We start from the raw sequence: 22,401 nt of genomic DNA, 5'->3' as shown, positions 1-22,401 counted from the left end.
GGTTTGAACAAAACTGTTGCAAACAGAGGGACAGCTGTAGAAATATGAATATGGACCAGCTCTTAAACAATATTAGAGAAAATTATGGGTAATCTTTGGTAGGCAAGGTAGTGGTATTGTGGTTAGGTATAAATTATCCAAGTATGTAGGGGAAAAATCTCCTGATGTATGTAATTGACATTAAAATATTTCAGTTCAAAAAGAAGAAAATACAGCAAAATATGAACAACTGTTAAATCTATGTGATAGGTGTATGAGGGTTCCTTACTATTCTCCTTACTCTTCTATATTTTTAAGAAATTTCATTAAAAAAAAGACTACACAGATTTGAAAAGGAACCAAACAGAATTTTTAAAAATGAAAAATTTGGTTACTGAAATAAAATAACTCAGTTTAACAGAGCTGAAGAACTTAGTATAATAAACAAGAAAGCTGAAGAAATTACCCAGAATGCAGCAGAGTGAAATGAGGGGACGAAAAATAGGAAAGAGATGTTAAGAGACCAAAGGATCAAATGACAAGGTCTCATCATAACCCCCAAATAAGGAGAATGGAGAAGACACAATATTTGAAGAGCTAGTAGCCGACAGTTTTACAGATATGATTTAAGAAGTGATTAAACAGATTTTGTAATGTATACTAAACAGACTTTTTTCTTAAAAACCTACTTGAAATTGCACTAAAACTACAGAATACCAAAAACTAAGGAAAAAATCTTAATAGTAGCCAGAGAAAAATAATTGTTATCCTGTAAAATAGCCTTATAAAAATAACAGTGAAATAAAAACATTGAGGATAAAAACTGAGGGTTTAGAACCAACAAATATCCTCTGAAGGAACTTTTCAAGAATGAATCTCAGGACTTCCCTGGTGGTCCAGTGGTTATGACTCTGCACTTCCACTGCAGGGGGCGCAGGCTTGATCCCTACTTGGGGGAACTAAGACTCCGCATGCTGTGCAGTGTGGCATGGCCAAAAAAAAGAAAGATCAGAAAGGGTAATAATACCAGAAGAAAAGTGAGATGTAAAAAGCAACAATAAGCAAAGAAACTGCTGCACATGTAGTTAAGTCTTTTAAAAACTGTCTGAATAAGGTAATTTTTTAAAAAGTTTCTAACTTGCAGTGCTGAAAAAAAAATACAGGCCATAAACAGTATGTAAATGGAGGAGATGATCAGAGTGAAAGTGTTTTAAAGTCCTTGTACTATTCAGAAGAGAGTATCTTTATATTTTAGGAAAGCATGGTCAAATTTCAAGGTTGATCAAAAAAATAGAAATAAAGAGTTTAAAAACAAAGTAAAGGATAAAATAAAGATGAAATAACAAGATAAATATCCTCAAAATGCAATACCTGGAAAAAGTAAGAACAAAAAAGAGAGGCAGGCCGGTGGGGCGGGGGGGGGGGGGGAAGTAGCAACAATATAGAAACAACAAGAATTCATAAACATGAAGCCCTTAGTATTTTTATTCATAAAATAACTTTGTTTGGGATTTGACCTCAATGATTTTCCTGTTGCTCATTTTAATGTAAAATTAGTTTTCCTGAACTTTTCAGTAATCACATTGGGGGTATTATTAGTGGTATTATTCTAAGGCTATTGTGCTATAATATGAGATTAAAAAATGAGTAGTTAGGGGATATTTTAATTCTATCATCCCTGTGTCCTTGAGAACCATGATTCTCAGTGTGGAAGAAAGGGGATACAGATATTATTAGAAGAGGTTAGCAAAAGCTCTATAGTCTTGAATTTGAATTTTCAACATGAACTCCTGAAGTATTTTATCTATCTGAAAATTAGACAAAGGATATTCAAACCATTCACCCAAGAAGAAATGCAAACTGAAGATCAAGTAAAAAGATAATTGACCTGAATAGTAATAAAGAGAATGCTAATATTAAAAAAGTATATCATTCTTTACCCACTGAACTGGATATTGTCAATTAATACATTTTTGCACAAAACTGAAGAGAATGTAGGGAAACTGAAATTCTCAAACACTCAAACAAAAAATTGACTTGTTCATCAATATGAGAATGGGTAAATAAATGGCATCTACACAATGCAGCCATTAAAAAGAATGCTGTCTTATTCCTCAATACCTAGGGTTTTTGCTTGTTGAGTTTTGGGCTATTTTTCAGACAGTTAAAGTTGCTAGAAATCTATTAGACATGTAGACATTACTGCAGGTTATTTCAAGTACTAATGGTAATATAATTGTGGATCTCAACTATATCTATTGAAATGTAATAGTTTTCTACTCACTGATAATCTTATATTCCTAAATAAACTCATGCATGCATTCATTCATACACACCACAGAATCTATGGGTCTAAATATATAAACAAACATATAAACATGTAAAGACTTCTAATATATAGTCTAAAATAAAATAACATATGTCAGAACAAGAAGTATGAATATGATCCCATTAAAAATTTAAAAGAGAAGATAGAGGAGGGGGTAAAATGAGGGAAAGAGACAAACAGAAAGATAGATAAATCTGGACCTGTAAAGATATTTATTATATACTTAATAGTAGTTACCTCTGGGAGCAGAATATAACTATGTTCCTTCTATCTTTTTTTAAAACTATCAGCATACATTCATATATTCTTGCTTGAGTAACCAGAGGACAGCAATATAATTAATAGAAAAAAAAAGTCAAAATACCAAATTAGTTTGGAAAAGAAGATAAATGTAAGAAAGTCCTACATAAAATGGTAAGTAGACTAAACTAAAAATGGTACACTTGTAATAGTGTGTCCAAAAAAATTGTGAAAATAAAAAAAAATACACCTTTGTAGAACACTAAATTGTCTGCTTTGTGTTTAAATTTACTAAATATAAATAGTTGAATTAATATGAAATAAAACCAAAGAAGCAAATATGGATATAACCAAAGAAAATTTGCTTCTTGTCTTATAGCTGGTGAGACTTTAAGGCCAACGAGGACAGTATCTACACAACCTTTCTGTACCCTATTTCTTACTAAAATAAGCATGAGATTAAAATCTACAAAAAGGGAAAAAACAACATTTGAACTTTTGCCTAAATAAAGAAAAACATATGTAAACAATCCATCTGATTGTAACCAATTTAATAACAGGTTTTAACAATAGCATACTATGCTTTACATACTTAATAAATGAAGAAAGGAAACTCACTAAGCTCTGTGATAAGTTTAAGATTCTGCTGTCGAATATTTTCAAACTCTTGTTGTTTCTTCCGCATATGTTCTTCAGTTACTGCACAGCGATCACATAATCCTGCTCTTAATCTACAAAACAAAAACAAAACATTTTCAGAGTAGAACTTAAATGTTCTCATCAAAAAATAAAAAAATATGTGAGGTGATGGATATGTTAATTAACCAGATGGTGGAAATCCTTTGACCATATATACATTTATCAAATCACCATGATAAATACTTTAAAAAAATAATTTTATTTGTCAATTATACCTCAATAAAACTGAAATTTAAAAATTTTTTCAACTACTAAAAGATACTTATTCATATTTGAATTTCAAGATTTTTAAATTTTATGAAGAACTAAAGAATTTACTTGGAAAACACAGAGAAAATTAACTAGTTATTATACCTTTAACATATTCCCAAACAGGCTGAAATCATGCTACATCATTTTCTACAGACTGCAATTCTGTAAAAATCTGCCAATTTTAAACTCTATTCAAGGGAACTTATTTATTGAAGCTCCCTTGTTTTAATTTATTAGAGCCAAAATATGAACCCAGTCTCATACCAATGGACAGAATTTTATCTTAAGCAAGCTTGCATCTGCTTAGCATAGCATATAACACATAATGAGTGTTCAACAACCAAGTTTTAGTTGAATGAATACTAAAGGTCAAAGAATACAAAGTTTAAAAAAAAGCAATGCTCTTTTCAGCATTAAAAAAAGACTCCAGTGTTAGTAGAAATTCACAGTGTACTATTTTTTAAAAAAAGAAAAAAGATTACAAAATAGCTTTTACTAATTATTTGTGAGTGCTGAAGGGAAAAGGGAAATACATATATTACACAGGAGGGGTGGGTGATGGAGAGAAAGGTGTATTTCAAAATGTTAATACAGTTATCTTGTAGGTACCAGTAATACAGAAGATTTTCTTTTTAGTGTTTTGCTATATTTTTCAAAATTTCTCTAATTTCATTATATATATAACCAGGAAAAAATATGGTTGAAAAAAATGACACATATCCCACATTAGGAATTTAGAAAATATAAAATCTAAGATAATCATTTTAACTCAATGACCTAAGTCAATAAGATACTAAGTACGTGAGTGTCTATGGAAGTCATAGCATGGTAGTACATGCCATGAATTTTAAAATAAGGCGACAAAACATGAAAACTATACAACTAAAACAAACAAAAAGAACCTAGAGATTTTTATATAAAAGTAAAACTCATATCAACAGTGTTGATATGGATGTAAAAAATAAAGATTATAGATCATAGGTTGCATTAATAGGACTAAAATTTCTAGAATGAAGGAATAAAGCATTGGGCAACATGGTTTAATTGGAGTACATTCCAGAACAGGAATTAGGCCAATCAAGATCTAAGTAAAGATGACGAAGTGAACATCTGCATCTACTGTCGCTTCCTCCCCAAATCCCACTAAACTACAGTAAAGATCTGTGTATATTTTTAAAGACACAAGACTATGAGAACTGGGAGAATGGGAAAGAAAAACAAACGAATTAAAAAGCAAGGAGCTGGCGGACAAATAGAAACTGACCTGAGAATGCTGAATTGTAGGCTAACAATGGGAGAAGTCTAGAACTCTTGTCCAAAACGGTAGCCACAATCCACATGTGGCTATTTCAATTTAAATAAATTAAATTGAGAAAAGATAAAAAACTAGAAGATTATCCTAGAAGGTCCATCATATCAATAATAGGAGTTATAGAAAGAGCAAGGTGGGGGCAGGTACAAAAAAACAGGAACAGAGGAACAAAAAAGACTTGAGACATACAGAAAGCCAAACGACTAGCATAAATCCAACCAAATCAATAACATTAATCATGAATTGATTAAACACTCCAATCAAAAGGCAGAAACTGTCAGGACAAAAAAATAAGATCTAACTATATGCTGTCTACAATAGACACACTTTAGATCTGAAGATACAAATAGGCTGAAAGCAAAAGGATGGAAAAAGAAATGCCATGCAAACAAAACCCAAAAGAGAGCTGGTTATTAATTAATTAGTATCAAACAAGAGACTTTAAGGTAAAAGTGTTACTAGAGACAGTGAATTCTATAACAAAAGGGTCAATTTATTAGAAATATAACAATTAACATTTAACACGAAAGCCCCCAAATATGCAGAGCAAAAACTGACAGAATTGAAGAAAGAAATATATAAATTCGTCAATAACCGTTATAGACTTCCACTCTCAATAGTGGATAGAACAAGACAGACAGAAAATCAGCAGATATAGCAGACTTGAACACACTACCACCTAAACCTACCTGACATCTACAGAACACTCCAGCCAACAGCTGCAGAACACACATTCTCCTCAAGCACACTTGGAACATTCTCTAGGACAAACTATTTTCTAGGTCACAAAACAAGTCTCAATAAGTTTAAAAGCACTGAAATCAGACAAAGTATGTTCTCTCACCACAATGGAATTAAATTAAAAATCAAAAAAGAAGGAAAATGCACAAATATGTGAATCTTAAAAACAATGCACTTCCAAATAAGCAATGAGTTAAAGAAGAAATCACAAGGGAAATTATAATAATAGGGCTGTAGCTGAGTGAGTGCCCCAGTCTAAAATCCTACCCAGGTCAAAGGATAGCTCCTCATTTTCTTATTGAAAAGTAAAGCTCCCATAACATATACAGAGTCCTCAGTTGACTTTCCTATTCATAGGAAAACTCCTGGGGGAAGGAGAATTGGGAATGGCTGGGGTAAAACAGATAGACAATTAAAAGCAGTCTACATATACCATATGTAGTCTAATGCAGAAAATTCATTGCAGTCATACACTACTAAATACAGACAACCAAAGATCAACAGTGTATGAAACAAACCAGTAACATAAAAGAGCTAGTATCCCTGGAAAAATGAGAAATGATGTTGACATAAAACAAGAAAAGGGTACACGTACACACACGTACATATAAATGATCAACAAACAATAAAAAGTTCTTGGATACTAAACATGTGATTACCAAAATAGCTTCAATAATAGGGTTGGAGAGTAAAATAGAAGAAATCTCCCAGAACATGGAAAAAAACAAGTAACAAAAACAAGACAAAAGATTGTAAAGGATCAGTTTATGACTAAGAAGTGCTCCAGAAAGAAAGAACCTATAAAAATGGAGAGAGGAAATAATAGACAAAAATAGTATCTTAAGAGATACTAGTCTTCAAGTTAACAGGATGACTGGACAGCACAATGAAGGAAACACACACACACACACACACACACACACACACACAATTATGAAATTCAGAACTAGGATAAAAAGATCTTACATTCCAGAAAGGGAAAACAATCTATTACCTATAAAGGAATGAACATTAGAATGACAGCTTTGGATGCTCACAGACAATGAGAAAATGTCTTCAAAGTTTTGAGGGAAAACTATTTTCAAGCTAGAATTTTATATCCAGTCAATATACCATCTAAATGCAATAGTAAAATAAAAACATTTTCTCAGATATGCAAGACTCTTTGAAAATTTACTTCCTGTGCATTTTTAAGCAGTTACTTGTGGGTGAGCTATAAGGGGAAAAAAAAAAAAAAGGAAAAACAGGCCCACATTTTTCCAACCATGTATACTAGTATATCTTCAAGGTCTGTGCCTGGCACAAGACAGGAGCTCCATAAATATTTGTTGACTAACATGAGTTGAAAGAAGTAATGGAATTAATGTAGGGATCCAGTGAGAGAAATTCCAGAATTGCTGTTGTAGGACAGCCTAGAAAGTAAATGGTCCAAATTAGTAAAGAAAGTTTTTCAGCCCAAAAAGTATGTCTTCAAGAAAAAGAACAAAAAAGATTATAATCAAATAGAATAACAGGCATTAAATAATATTAATGACACGATGAGGAAAACATTTCTAATCTCAGTAAGAAAAAAGGTAGTTAGAAATTCTAAAAAAAACAAAGCAAACTTATACAAGTACGTCGTTATCATAATACAGTTATAGGGTGACTTGAGCAACTGATTTGGGACAGAGTAGAAAAGAATCTATTTGACCTGGACATTAGAAACACTCTCCTTGAGTGGCACAGGGGTCATGACAATGGATCTATAGAGAAGGAAATGAATCCTGGCTCAGCACTGAATAGTCAATAAATAAACATTGTTCATTATTTTCCAACTTCTACAATCAACTTGTAAACAAAATACAAGGGACTGAAATCTGGTAACAGAAAAGAACATAGCAACTATCAACTTTGTCAATATTTATTGGTTCAGCTAACACAAGGCAGAAGGTAGCAAGAGAGGAAGAGTGATGCAGGTAAGGGTGAAAGCATCAGTATCCTCCTGTGATACAGAGGTGAGTTCAGGGAGACTGTTCAGACCTCTCTCTCTAAAATATCTTTATGTAAATATGTATATCTGCATAAATGTATGTATTAAGGTCCAAAAAGAAAACAGCACTAAAATAACTTCAAAAATAGGTGAGGGAGGGAAAAATTATTCCTCTTCATAGCAAGAAGTAAACAACTATTGTCTCAAGTTGATAAATCAAGTGAAGTGAAAACACATCATTTAGAACTTTGGAGAACTAAAACCTGGGACAGGCATGGGTGGGAAAGAGTGGAACAGGAAACTATTGGTTGATGATAACTATACAACTTTGTAATGTACATGTATTACTTGAATAAAAATTATAAAAGGAAAAACGTAAAATCAGCTAAATAGTACGTTATACTCCTTTTTCTTCATAGCATTTTTTTTTTTTTTTTTTGCGGTACATGGGCCTCTCACTGTTGTGGCCTCTCCCATTGCGGAGCACAGGCCCCGGACGTGCAGGCTCAGTGGCCATGGCTCACGGGCCCAGCCACTCCACAGCATGTGGGATCCTCCCGGACCGGGGCACGAACCCGTGTCCCCTGCATCGGCAGGCGGACTCTCAACCACTGCGCCACCAGGGAAGCCTCGTCATAGCATTTTAACTTAACAGAAATATATTCTAGTAAACTTTACATAAAATTTTTTTGAGAACTGAGGTACTAAGGACGTACACCTTCTTATCTTTCTGCTGTAACACTTAATGTTTTCAGACTTTCAAGCATTTCCAAAGCTAATAGTAAAGTCTATTTATGCCTTTAAAATTCCAAAGGAAATAAGAATAAAGTTCTCTCTAAACTATTCCAAAACCAAGACATTGTTAAACTGTTATAAAAAGAAACTCAGTTTTAACTATTGGTTTAAAATACTTCACATTTCACTTTTATATTTCTCTTTTAAGATCTATTCAAATTAATAGCTTGAGATTCATGCAATAAACATTCAAATAGTTGACCTGATTGTGGTAAATAATTTATACACAGAACTACTAAGCTAGAGAGGCCAAAAAGAGCACTGACACTGAAAGGTCACTGAAAAACACTGAAGGAGTTAAATGGCATTAATCAATCCTAATTAAGTATTCAAATGTCACCCTACCACTTTGTCATTGAAAACTGAACACCTTATTGTTTCCAAGAAATCAACTGATATATTAAAATGTCATAAGATATCATGTTAGACAACCTCTTGAAACCCTTAGTTTCCAAGTTTAAAAATGCCACTGGTATAAACAGTTATAAAATGAAACAATATTCCCTAACTTGTTTATTACATCTAGTTTTCTCCAGTTAACTGCCACTCTTGATAATACCTGTGAAAAAGAGTCAACTCTTGATTGTTCACTGATCCTAGCTTAAATTTAAATGAATGTGAGAAAACAGGCTAGCTCCTATTCCATCAGCAGGATTCTACTGTTTTCCTCTTGCCTATCTTCAACTGCTGCTGTCAGAGAAAGAAAAAACAGCCTCAATTTCACAGGAGAATGCAATTTCAGTAGCTATAAACAGGTAAATGGGAAAGAAGAGTAATTCTACTTGTAAGGGCTGAAAGTATCATGCATTCTGAGTTATATTCCAGCCTGTTCACGGAGATGAAGAAAGAAAAGATTTCAGTTTTCAGTTAAAACTTACCAGATAAACAAGTATGCTCAACTGTTTGCTATACCCTAAACAGATTTCCTCAAACTTACTCATTTTCATTCAAAAGGGTTTTACTAAACACCTACAGTGAGTACTGTAAGTGCTAAAATACAACAGTGGCCAAGATAATGTCACTTCTTTAAAAGAGTTTACAGTGTACTAAAAAAAGAAAGACAATAAAAAGTAATTACAATAAAGTATGATTCACAACATTAAAGTGGAAATACATGGTACTATGAAACCACAGAGCACAACTAAGTCGAGTCTAGGAAGTCTGGGAAGGTCTCCTGAAGAATACATTTAAATTCAAATCCATAAGTAAGAAGAGTTAGCAAGACAAAAGAAGACATTTGGTCAGTATTTCAAAAATAAAGAACCACAAATCCTCTGATTATGAGTACCAATTTTCCCTTTTAACAACGGTTGAAATATGAGTTTCCTAATATTGACAAAAATGCTTTTAAAATATTAAAATCTATCAGACAACTATGGTTTAACTGCTTTGTTCAGATTTTTCTTTTTTAAATGCCTTCTATCCAGTACAGTGACTGTTCCTTAGATTAAGGAAATACTTTAGTTTCTTGAGGGAACCTGTAAATGGTTCCTGTAAATAGTAATGTAATAACAGTACTAGTAAAACACAAACAAGCCACATTAAATTAGAACTTTTTATTATCTAATTTATCTTTACCGAATAATTCCTTTCATCTAAACATCTGATGTTTTCATAATGTGAGCATAAGAAATAAGAAACGCTTCAACTTATGAAGGGTAAACAGCAAGTTGCAGAATTACCATTTAGAAATTTTAACACAATGTATGTTGCTTTTAAAAGGTCTCAGCAAAACATTAATTTTTATAGATATTTAAAGCTTGCTCTAGGATTATCATTTTTACATATGACAAAATTAAAGTAAAATTTTAAGTAAGGCAGAACTTTACTAAACGTTACCTACTTTGACATTTAAAAGGCAGGATTTAGTTAGTAGCAATTTAAAAGAAAAATAACCAAAACCAAGCAAAACAACCCTCCAAAAAAATAAGACTAGATAATGTTGAAGACTTAATATTTCAGAGTACTTGTTTTGGTAACTTTATATCAAGCATAAATACTTTGAGATAATCAGTTAAGTTGTATTCATTTAAACGTTTATAAAATTAAGACAACACACAGACAAGGCATCGTCAAACAGTAGAAATTGGGAAGTTTGAGGGGCAAATTTAACCTAATTATCCATTAACTATGTGATCCTGGGAAAGTTTCTTAACTCTTTGTCAGCATAGTTTCCTCATTTGTAAAACAGATTTACCATCTACCGCACAGTGTTAAGGTAAAGATTAAGTGCTGGAAGGATGGGTATAACGTGAGCCCTCACAACTAGCAGATCCTACATTAAAAAAATGATTAGATCTACATTGTTCTTGGTTTCATTAAATGAAGCTTCAAAAAATGAGGGACAAATCTTAAAGTAATCCCAGAAGGAAATTTCAGATTTAAAGAAAGGAAAGAAAAAGCATGTGAATAAAGAAATGAGCTACACTCCTTGTCCCACCCCCAGATTAATACCATGTAATGAATTATAGGCCCACCTACCTAAAAATGTAAAGGTGAACAGAATGAAAGGCAAGAGAACATTTAGGGTAAGAAACAGCACAGAAGTGTGACATCCACCTGAAATTAGTGAAAATAGATGGTAAAAAGAAAATCTAGATTTTAAAAACTGCAGAATAAAAATGATAATTTTAACAATTAAATATATTAACCGAATAAAGGATGGTAATTTAGAAAATACTTCAATGGGAAGGGTAGGGGCACACATCCACTAACATTTCTTCTCAGAATGAGCCTGGAGAAGAAAAATTCACTTAAGAAGAGAAGCACAAGATGCAAAGAATAAAAGAACAGCCAAAACTTTAAATCATAAAGTGAAGAAATGTTCTGAAGATATTAGAAAGGAGTGTCTTCAAGAGCTAAGATGAAGAACACTGTATCTTGGGGATGAAATGGAGAGCGCACTGTATTAAGCCACTTCGTGTGAAACATAATGAAAACCTTACCTTGTGATTTTTTTTCAGTGTACTGAGTCCTAAACAACTTGCTAATGATCAACTGAACAGAAAGAATGCTGGAAATGAACACAATCAGTCTTTGAGTGTGGCAACCATGAAAACGTATCTCCTATTGTGGGAAGTAAAATCACCGGCTCCAGCTGTTGTGCTCTGAAATCCTTCACCCGCCAAACAGGTGAACATACCAGGCATCCCACAGTGAGAAGCCAGCCAATGAATGAGTAGAGCAGGGATACCATGGCTCCAGAACTCCCCACTGGCCTTGCCAAAGCTTTCTTAAAACTGCAGTGCAGTCTAAGACCTTCCTTTTTCTCTCTTTTTCAAAAGGGTTAGATGCATGGACATCTCACAACTCTCCCAGTCTCCTCCAGCTCCTTCTTCATTTACCTTACAGGTGTGTTTCCTCCCAAAATCTCTTGAATATCTAATGTCATCTTGATGTTTGCTTTCTTAGAGAACTCAAGACTTAAAATTTTCTATCCTTGGGAATCACTGAACAGAAAGAAAGTTCCTAATCTCTTGCCATTACTACCATTATTATATGGAAGGAAGAACCTCATCGCTTGTAGAAAGTAGTGGAGCAGTAGAGATGAGAGAAAAAATATGGTGAAGTAAGAGAAGGAAGTGCTTCAATCAATGGAGAGTTAAAGGCTGAGAAAGATATGCTCTCCACCCTTCCTGCTCAATCTTGTACTACATATCCAGAGAAAATAGAAGGAAATGCTGCACCACACTGAAGGAAGAGTAATTGATGATTTCCTCTTTGATCCTGGACTAGGGAAGAGTGAGACGGACAGGTGGCTTTCTAGTTTCCAGATATCTCAGCTTGAGAGAGGGACTAGTCTGGCTGTGTGTACAGACTAGAGCACTAGAGGTTGGAATCATATTCACCAAACAGGAGGGATATTGTAAGTCTTTTTAAGCTTCCATTATGTATTTTTACTTGCATTACCTCATTTAACGTTCAAAACAGCCCTGTGAAGAAGGTATTATTAGTGTCACGCCATATGTTCTTGGCTTTTCTCCTACTCTGCTAATTCCTTTCTCAATCATTTTTGCTGGCTGGTCCTTATTCTTCATTAAACCTTAGTTAGTATGTCCAAGGATTCAGCCCTGAGCCCTCTTCTATTCTTTTCCTATACTTTTAAAGATGTCCTTAGGAGATCTTATCAAGTTCCAAGATTTTAAATGCTGTTTCTATACAGCTGATGATTTTCAAATTTGTTTCTCTAGCTCTAACCTCTCCCGTTAGTTCCAGACTCACATATGCAACTACCTACTCGACATCTACATTTGGATATAACAGATGCTGTCAGTACCTGCTCGTATCCCTTTGGCATTCCCCTGCTTAAACCCTCCAATGGCTTCCCAATGCAATTAAAATCCAAATTTTCTGATGTCCCTACAGAATTTAGTTACTTCCCACCTTTCCAATATTATCTATCATTCATCCTCTTACTCATTTAGAATCACAGTGGATGCCCTACTCCTCAAATATTTCAAAATCTATTTCCACCATAGGCTTTTGCATTTGTCCTCTTCTTATCTTCAGTTCTTCAAGTGATGGCTCTTTTTTGTATCACTCAGGTCTCAGTTCTAATGGCACCTCCTCAGAAAGGTCATCCCTGACATCCATCAGTAGCCCTTCATTTCCCAATGCTTGTAGTCACTCAATTACATAATTCATTTGTATTTCTTCTTCAGCTCTTGTAATCTGAAATCATCTTATTTGCAGGCCCACTCCCAATCTTTGAAAATTAAGTATCAGCTCCATGACATACTAAGGATAGTATTCCTAGCCCCTAGAACAACACCTGGAACGTAGTAAGTACTCAACTATTAATTGTTGAATTCAATTAAGAAGATAGTGTGAAGTTGGAATTCAGATTCATATCTATGACTCCAAAGCATATGGAGCCTTTTCCCACAATAGGCTGCCTATTCCAGTAAATGTGCATCCACTGAGATAGCAGTCATGGAAGGAAGAGTACTCAACTTTAGTTTGCATCATGCAGAATATTAGATTATTCCACCACTAAGACAGAGTGGCGAATTCAAACCACCAGCCTTCCTGTAACATATACAAAAATGAAAATAATGGAAAAATATTAACTATAAATAAAAAAAGCAAGAAACATAGTTTGCTATAAATAGTTCAAGTTCCTAAATAGCACTTACAGTTCAGACAAGGGAAAACAGCAAAATCTGAAACCTTTTCTAATGTAGAGTGTTAACCTCAAAGGAGTGGGAAAGAAAAAAGTCTGTACATGAGGTGAAGTAATAGGCATTATCTTGGGAATACTCAGTAAAAACAATCCCTAGAATGCTTGAAAGTGGAGAAATATGCAAGGAAGAAAAGAGAGTGGCAGGAGTAAGAAAATAAGACAGGAATAGGGCTTCCCTAGTGGTGTAGTGGTTAAGAATCCGCCTGCCAATGCAGGGGATGCGGGTTCGAGCCCTGGTCCGGGAGGATCCCACATGCCGCAGAGCAGCTAAGCCTGCGCTCTAGAGCCTGTGAGCCACGAATACTGAGTCCGCGTGCTCCAACTACTGAAGCCCGCGTGCCTAGAGCCCATGCTCTGCCACAAGAGAAGCCACTGCAACGAGAAGCCTGTGCACCACAACTAACAGTAGCACCTGCTTGCCACAACTAGACAAAGTCTGCGCGCAGCAAAAAAGACCCAACACAGCCCAAGATAAACAAATAAAATAAATAAACTAAAAAAAAAGAAGACAGGAAGAGAATTGTGAAGCAGTTTCCACCTATTTAGAAGTAAAAATGGAATGAAAGCATCAAATGCATTAGAACACTGCTACTCTTGAGCTTGTCCTACAACAAATACCAGATAAAGAAACGTCATTTAAAGGGTAAATTGATGTGATTGCTGTAATTAATGAAAAAGCAAACCTGTAAGTTTGTTTTAATTTCATAAAATATTTATCCAAAGTTGACATAGAGTTGGAAAAAAGATCACTTTAAGTCTCAGAACTGATTACAAATGAAAACCAATGTATACTCTCTATTAAGAGGGAAATCACCTCTTACACAAGAAGACCCAAGAACCAGACTCACCGATCTTCTAAAACTTTAATGGTTTCATGAAGAACTTTCTGTTGCTCTCTCAGCTGTTGATTTTTGGTGAAGAATTCTTCTAGTCTCTGTGCATCTCTAAAAGTCAAGAAATAAGTCATTTTTTTTAATGGAAAAATACTCTAACAAGACTATTCTGTCATTAAGAACTCCAAAGCATGATCTCACCACTTACATATTATGAATTCGTTATATCAAAACAAACAATTTAGAAGGTGAGGTTTGAATATCTTGTTAATCAGAGTTCAAATTATACTAGAATTTGCTCTGCAGTATTTGTATGTTCTACAGAAGTATCTTCCTAAGCACCAGGTATTCATTATACAATGCTGGAACACAGATGAAGGAGTAAATTCTGATGCCACCACTGACTCAACATTGTCAAAATTGCTATTAAAATGTACACTTACTGTTTTTTTAATTATTTTATCTACATTCAATAATGTAAATAGGTAACTCCACTCATATCATTCCTATTCCAATTATGAGGGATTTGTACTTTCTATTTTACTAATTTTTGTGTTGCTTAAACTTTTACCTGGTATTACTTTTAAGCCAGGGTTTACTGTGAAGTAGAAGTACAAAAACCCTACATCCTGAAGCCTACGTTTGAATCTCAGCTGTCACGTACCAGCTGTGTGAGCTGGTGCAAGTAACCTAAACTCTCTGTGCCTCAAAAAATGTGGATACATTAGTAGTATCTATTTCATGAGACATTTGCAAGGACTAAGTACTAATGAATATACAGCATACAGAACAGTACTGGCACACAGTAAGTTCTATTTAAGTATTTACCATTTTGATTTTAGTCAGGAAAAAAGAAAGACACCTAAAATTTTCTTCTAGTAAACTACCTGGTTACCTTCCAAGGTTGTGCCATATTTTACCTCTCCATCATTATACTTCAAACAATCACATATATAAAGTATGCATATATTTTAATTCTATGAAAACCCATTAGAAATTGAATCAGGATTCTCTGTGTCATCTGGAATCTGAAAATATAGGATAACACCGTGGTTCAAATATCTTCTCCCAGCCCTCTCAAGGGTCTGAAATATCAAATCAAATAAAGGAGACAAACCAGTCTGCCAGAAAAAGGAGATGTCCAAATGACTGTGTCAAAATTGCTGAAACGTAGAATGTAATATCACTGGCAACAAAACAGACGAGCAAAACAACTAAGTCAAAATGTCAGATACCAATACGAGGGTACTTCTTATATACTGATTGAATATTTGATATTGAATGAAAAGCCAATACATCTAAGAATGGCCTCCTGCTATACAACAAATATTGTTCTGGTAGCATATGTATATATATATATGAAATTTTGGAAGTAATAGATAGCTGAAGCTAATAATAAAAAAATTTTCTAATACTTCTAGAAAATGTATTTAATTCAGAAGCAGCACTAGGTTTTCACTGATCCTATTTTGGAAGTATTCAACAGTCAACATTTCTATTGATACATGTGTAATTTTGTAAATGAATCTGTTTAAAAGAGGAGCATTAGTCATGTGCAGAGACAACTATCATCAAAACACAAGTCTGACGCAATTAAGTGATAGACAAATATAGTACAGTTACTGATTTCTTTTCTAATTGCTTCTTCCAGGTGGGAATCCCTAGGACTGAGATACCTCACAAATAAAGCTGTTCTAACAATATGGAGACCAGACATCCTGTTACTGTACCCTGACTGTCTATCATAAAATATACTTGGAAAGGAGAGTTATGGTCATACAGGCAAATCTGAGTTCTTGGTCCCACAATGCAATGCCTTATCCTTCTACAAAATAAAGCATCCCTTTAATTCTCTGATTACTCAGGGGATTTAGTTACTTACCCATGCTTCCAAAATGTGTAACCCCAAGCTACCTAAGGTAGGCAGGTACAGAGTAATTACAATATATATTAAAAGGTTGCTAAGAGGATCAAATGACTGAGAACTATACAGTGAAGTAAACCATTATTATCACCTACTGAACAACCAGCTGTGTTTCCACTCTTTAAGATTCAGAAATGTTTTAGGTGATTTTTGATAAAGTAATACTCAACAGTCATTTACGAATTAAAGGTTTTTCATGTGGTATGGAGGTATGGAGAGGTATGGAGAAATACATTTGGGATAAAAAGTCTCAGTTAAAAAAAAGTACATTTGTTATAAGCAAATCTAGATCTTTTTTTTTTTTTTTTTTTTGTGGTATGCAGGCCTCTCACTGTTGTGGCCTCTCCCGTTGCGGAGCACAGGCTCCGGACGCGCAGGCTCAGCGGTCATGGCTCACGGGCCCAGCCGCTCCGCGGCATGTGGGATCTTCCCGGACAGGGGCACGAACCCGTGTCCCCTGCATCGGCAGGCGGACTCTCAACCACTGCGCCACGAGGGAAGCCCAAATCTAGATCTTTTAAAAAAAATTTTAAATTTATTTTTATTGTTTTTGGCTGCATCAGGTCTTAGTGGTGGCACGTGGGCTCTCTAGTTGTGGTGTGTGGGCTTAGTAGCTGTGGTGCGCGAGCTTAGTTGCCCCGTGGCATGTGGGATCTTAGTTCCCTGACCAGGGATCGAACCTGCGTCCCCCACATTGGAAGGCGGATTCTTAACCACTGGATCACCAGGAAGGCCCTAGATCATTTCTAACTATGCCTAATCATTCAATCTGCAGGAAAATGATTCTGATTCTAGCTAAGAGGAAATACTATTCTACAGCTATAAATCTATCATTTAAAATAGTAACATTTTAGAAAGTAAAATTACTAGGTCTACAAGAAGGATCCATTTTTAATAAAACTAAATTCCTTCAAAAACATTTAGTGAATGTAGTTTAAAATATAAAATCAAATAGCAAACACAATGTTTCTAAAAACTGACCAACATTTTGATTCTAAAGGATGTCATTCTAATCAATGGTTGTTAATCTAGGATTTATAAGGTCATTTACCAACACTGAACCAAGGTACAATATAAAGAGCTCACTGTCTAACTACTGATCAACTCCAAAATATTACACTTTGGGTATTATAATGGTAAGAGGGAACAAGAATTCCTATACAGTATTATTATATATAAAAGAGGAGACTTGTAGAATAACTCCAACAAACAGTAATTAGCTATTTAGTGTAGTATGTGTTAAATCAGCATACCAAGTCACTGATAGTACATACTCATCTTCTGATTAACAATGCTTGTAGCCACCATCACTAGCTGGGCTATAAGCAAAGGTGAAGATGAAAACAATAGAATAAGTGTATTTCATAATGTTTAATCTCAAACCACTCAAAAACAATTTCACCACTGAGGAAAAGTCTCCTTATCAACAATATACTTACTTATTCACTTAATCCTGGAATACATATAAAGTAGTGTCATAATTAGTGTAAGCCAATCATGTTAATTCAATTCTCTTTGCCAGTTATTATTTAGGAATGAACATTGTCAATGAGTTAGAGGAAGTCTGCTGGGGGCTGCTTCTGACAAATCTTTATAATTAGTAAAAATAAAAGGACACAAAGATGTTGTGCAAGTGATAACTAGAATGATGACGGCCAGCTTGACATACTGAAGTGAATCAAGACTAACAGGGCAAGTCTGAACACTAAAGATGGCAGAGAAGAAAGACAGAAGTAAGTGATAACCAGTCCTAGAATCTCCCTACTTTGGGCCTTCTATGTGAAAGAATACATCTTCTTTACCATAAAAGTCCCTTCTGGTGTTTTTTTGGTCTCACAGTAAGAAAATATGATAAACTAATAAGATATACATCCTAAATTTAAATGTTTAAAATGACACCTTTAAGGTAGGAACAGGTACATTTTCAACATGCAAAGCATTTAAAAGTGTCAGTAATTAAGAATCCTAAAATTATTCTTCAAAAAAACTGTTTTAAAAATTTATGATTTCTCATTTCTGTATCTAGGTCATCTTCCAAACATGACTTTACAGGTGTAATGGAAAACTTCACAATTTCTATTTTCAGATTATAATAGCAAAAATAGTGAGGTGTGTTTTGATGAGTGGTTGGTAACTCCAGCTTCTGGTTACAGTCTTGGAAGCTTTAGAATATGAAGGAACTGAGACCTATTGGTATATACTGTAAAGCAAATGCAATTATTATTAGTCACAATGATATTAATTTTTGTTATGAGTAATAACATTCTATTATGCCATCTGTTTCAGATTCCTGAATGCGGAAGGTCTAAAGAACTGCGAGTAAAATCTGCTCCTGACTTAGAAAATCAGATCTGATTCTGGGCTTAATAACCAAAACAATTCAGGGGAACTGCTGGTAATTTCAGATTAGTTAAAAGGGGTCTCAGAATATCCATTTAGTTCCCATTTCTTATATGAGTTAGAAATCCCAGACTTATTCTGCTCCCCATCTTGTAGTATCTTAAATTCCAGGTATCAATCATAGTTAAGAAAAAAATGCCATTAACAGATCAAAATGATTTATAGATCAGTTTCCATCTTAATAAATATTTTAAGGAAAAAGATTATACACATATTAAAATTATGTTAAAATATAAATATATGCAAATATTAACTAAGATTATACTCAAAATTATTCTTTTTCCTTTAGAATTTTGAATAACTTGCTGTCAACTACACAAGGTCCACACTAAGTAAAGCTAACTTCCTTATAAATAAAACACTGAATTCAAATAGGACATCAATATCAATTACTTTATAAATAGGACATCAGTGTTATATATGCTGATACTTACAAAATTCGTTCCTTTTTCAGTTTGGTTACTTTTACTTGTAAACCTGAAAAAGAAAAAAATCCTCAGTATTTTATTTATACATTTTATCGTTTCAAAAGCAGTTAATCTAAGTTTCTTTATGAATCTAATGCTACACTATTAAGTTACTTGAGCCTGGCCTCTGAACAATGAGCCAGGTCCCATTAGTTTGAAAAGTGTATTTCCCTCACTTGCACCCTTAGGTCACAAAAGAGTATTTGCAACATTATTGCTCTTAGTCTATTGTATGACAGCCAAATAGAATGAAATTTTCTCCACCTAAAGTGGGTTACTTCCCAATAGCATGGGCAAGCATATAATTAGAAGTTCACTATAAATGAAGGTTTATGTTCTGGCATAGCCTATGTATTTTGATAACAGCAATAGTGCTTATGTAGGCTCAAATCTTCTGGGATTAAAACAGATTGTGTCAGGAAGTCCGGGACTAGGAACACAATTGCTTACAAAAAAGTACTTAACATAAGGCAGTACTGTTTTTAGCTCAAGATATGTATTACATGTGTTATATGTATTTTTAATTTTAATTGAGTCCAATACAAAATAGAAGACCACTGCCTATGGGACTTGGGTAATTACTGTTAAGAAAGCAGGCTGATGAGCATTGAGACTGCAAGAAAGGATATGAACAAAATAAGAGTGACATTCCTCAGTCTCAGAAACAATAATTAAAAGGAGAAAAACAGCCATTAAACAAACATGAAAATATATCCAACACCACTAGCAATATAAATCCAAACCCAAAAAATTACTTAGCAAAATTATAAAAATTATAATACCCAGTGTTGATAAAAGTGTTGTAAAACTACACTGCCATGCTTTGCAGGAGGTATTATAAATTAGCACAATTCTTTTGGAAAGCAAGCTAGAGATATATAACAGGACTCTTTTTCATCAATATCCCACATCTTGGATTCTAACCTAAATAATCCAAACTATAGAGAAACTCATAGTCACAAAGAATATTAAACAATGTATTGAAATATAAAATGCTTAAAATAGGGACGAGTTTAAGTAAAATATGATGTAACCACTAGACAGAATACTACACAGCTATTAAAATCATTCAGTAAAAAAGAATAAGTCTATTTAGCAACACTAAACTATTTGGTTCTCTATTTTCTCTATGCTATTTTCTGCAATGTGATTATTAAAAGGGGGGAAAAACTTCTGTGTTTACATTTTCAGATTCCTAAACCAATTTTTTTTACTATTCTACAATTTTCCCACTTGTGGATATTATATTCACTTTTAAAAACAGTGCCTAGAAAGTTTTAAAATTCTATATCTACTTAAGAATTTCTTTTATTTGGGGCATAGTTAATCCCCAATAAATGGTTATTAGTTAACTAATTTCTGAAAAATTAAACATTGACTGTTCTTGGTAGTTTATGGATTCTAGTAAGTTATACATTTAGAAAATCTTTCCATATAATTTGTGTAGAAACATTAATAAATTTGTCACTTCTAAGAACAGGATTTTTTATTATCTGTCTGAACAACATTATTTAGCTAAGTAAGAGTTTTAGAAAACAGACCTATACATTTCTCCACAATCTCCCCCTCCCTGGTGCTGACTAGGGATGAAATTAGAAGTCATACACAAGAGGGAAGACATATGGGAACATATGTTTATGTATGACTGATTCACTTTGTTATAAAGCAGAAACTAACACACCATTGTAAAGCAATTATACCCCAATAAAGATGTTTAAAAAAAAAAAAAAAGTCATACAGATACTAATGGGGAAGTCACCTTTTCTCACTGCCCAACAGGTAAGGATTTAATGCCAGGAAATCCAGTTATTATGGAAAAATAAAGGCCCTGGAGAATTTTTTAGTTATACTTTTGCGCCATATCTCAAATTTCACCTCTAGGAAATGTCCAACTGATATGATACATTTACCCTCATTTCTATGGCCTATAATTTGAATAAATAAAATGTTATGAATAAACCTGTAATCAAATGTTCACAGCAGCTTTATTCGTAACAGCCCAAAACAGAAACAACCCAAATATCCTTCAGTGAGTGAACTGTTAAAAAAAACAAAACGAAACAAAACTGCAGTACATCCTTGTACCACATGTACTACTCAGCAATAAAAAGGAAAGAAGTATTAAAATATGCAACAACCTGGATGGACTACAAGGGAATTATGCTGAGTTGGAAAAAAAAAAGCCAACCCCAAAAGTACACCCTATGTGATTCCACATACATAACATTCTTAAAATGACAAAATTATAGAGCTGGAGAACAGATTATGGGTGGCCAGGAGCTGGAGGGGTTGGGGTGGGAGGAAGGTGGTTGGGGACTTAGCATTAGGGACCCTTGGTAATCCAGGGATCTACACGTTAGTGAATTAAAACACACACACAAATGAGGGCATGTAAAAGTAGCAGAATCTAAATAAGATTGATAGATTGTATCAATGTCAATTTCTAAGTTGTGCTATTATACTATAGTTATACAAGATGTTACCACTGGGGTGAACTGGGTAAAGGGTATATACTACAGTGTGAATCTACAATAAGCTCAAAATGAAAAGCTAAAAAAAAAAAATATGGAAAAATATTTACCCTAAGAGTTGGAATACTGTTAAAATGTAAATTATTATAATAAAGGGAAACATTAGTTTTTCACTGTTTAAAATAAAAACTGGTGTGATCTTTTGATTTTTTAAAAAAATCTTTTTCCATCTGTCAAGTTCGTAGCTGGAGAAGCTTCCTTCTTTTTCAGGTAATGATGACAAACTCACAAGGCCTTGAAAGTACTTAGTAAAGCATCAAATCATTCTTGAAGAATTAAGAAAAGAACTTGTGACCCTACTAGGCCAAAGACTAGAGTCAGCAGTTTTTCACTCTTTTACCCTTCCCAAAGTGTGTGAAAATTTACTTGCTTTTAGATTTTCTTGTTTTTTAATTTTGGCCAATTCTAAAACTCAGGTCCGCCTTTAGAAGTGAAGAGTGCACCCAAGATGAAATGGATTATTGCCATAAACCATTTTAAGAAAAGAAACAATGAGACAGAAAATCCTTATAAACTTCAAAAGAAAATTCTTGGGAAATATGGAAAGACTACTCTTTTATCTTGTAAGCATTCAACACCTGTGAGGCATTTGTTCTGTCATGCAGATCAGCCCTGAAACAGGTTTATGTGTGTATGTGTATGTATGTGTGTTTAAATTTTAGCATTTGCCATTCATCAAGTCAATTAGGCATCCACAATTAGAACCCCTATAAAGTGTGCTTTAATCCTGCTCCACACCCATCGG

General features: G+C 33.9%; 1 protein-coding gene across 2 annotated transcripts in view; it reads right to left on the bottom strand.

Annotated features, from left to right (window-relative positions):
• Window positions 1-22,401, bottom strand: part of RBBP8 (RB binding protein 8, endonuclease) — an 81,260-nt gene that overhangs the window by 47,722 nt on the left and 11,137 nt on the right. For both annotated transcript variants that reach the window (XM_082667294.1, XM_082667295.1), the window contains exons 3-5: window positions 19,093-19,135; window positions 14,350-14,445; window positions 3,167-3,279 (exon numbers count right to left, since the gene is read on the bottom strand). In XM_082667294.1, coding sequence (XP_082523420.1) covers window positions 3,167-3,279; window positions 14,350-14,445; window positions 19,093-19,135 — 252 coding nt within the window. The remainder of the gene's footprint in view (window positions 1-3,166; window positions 3,280-14,349; window positions 14,446-19,092; window positions 19,136-22,401) is intronic.

This window comes from Grampus griseus (genome assembly GCF_964374135.1).
Source record: "Grampus griseus genome assembly, chromosome: 12".
In the NCBI taxonomy this organism is placed as follows: Eukaryota; Metazoa; Chordata; class Mammalia; order Artiodactyla; family Delphinidae; genus Grampus; species Grampus griseus.
Note: the sequence above shows the minus strand (reverse complement) of the source record. Positions and strands in the feature narration are given on the sequence as shown.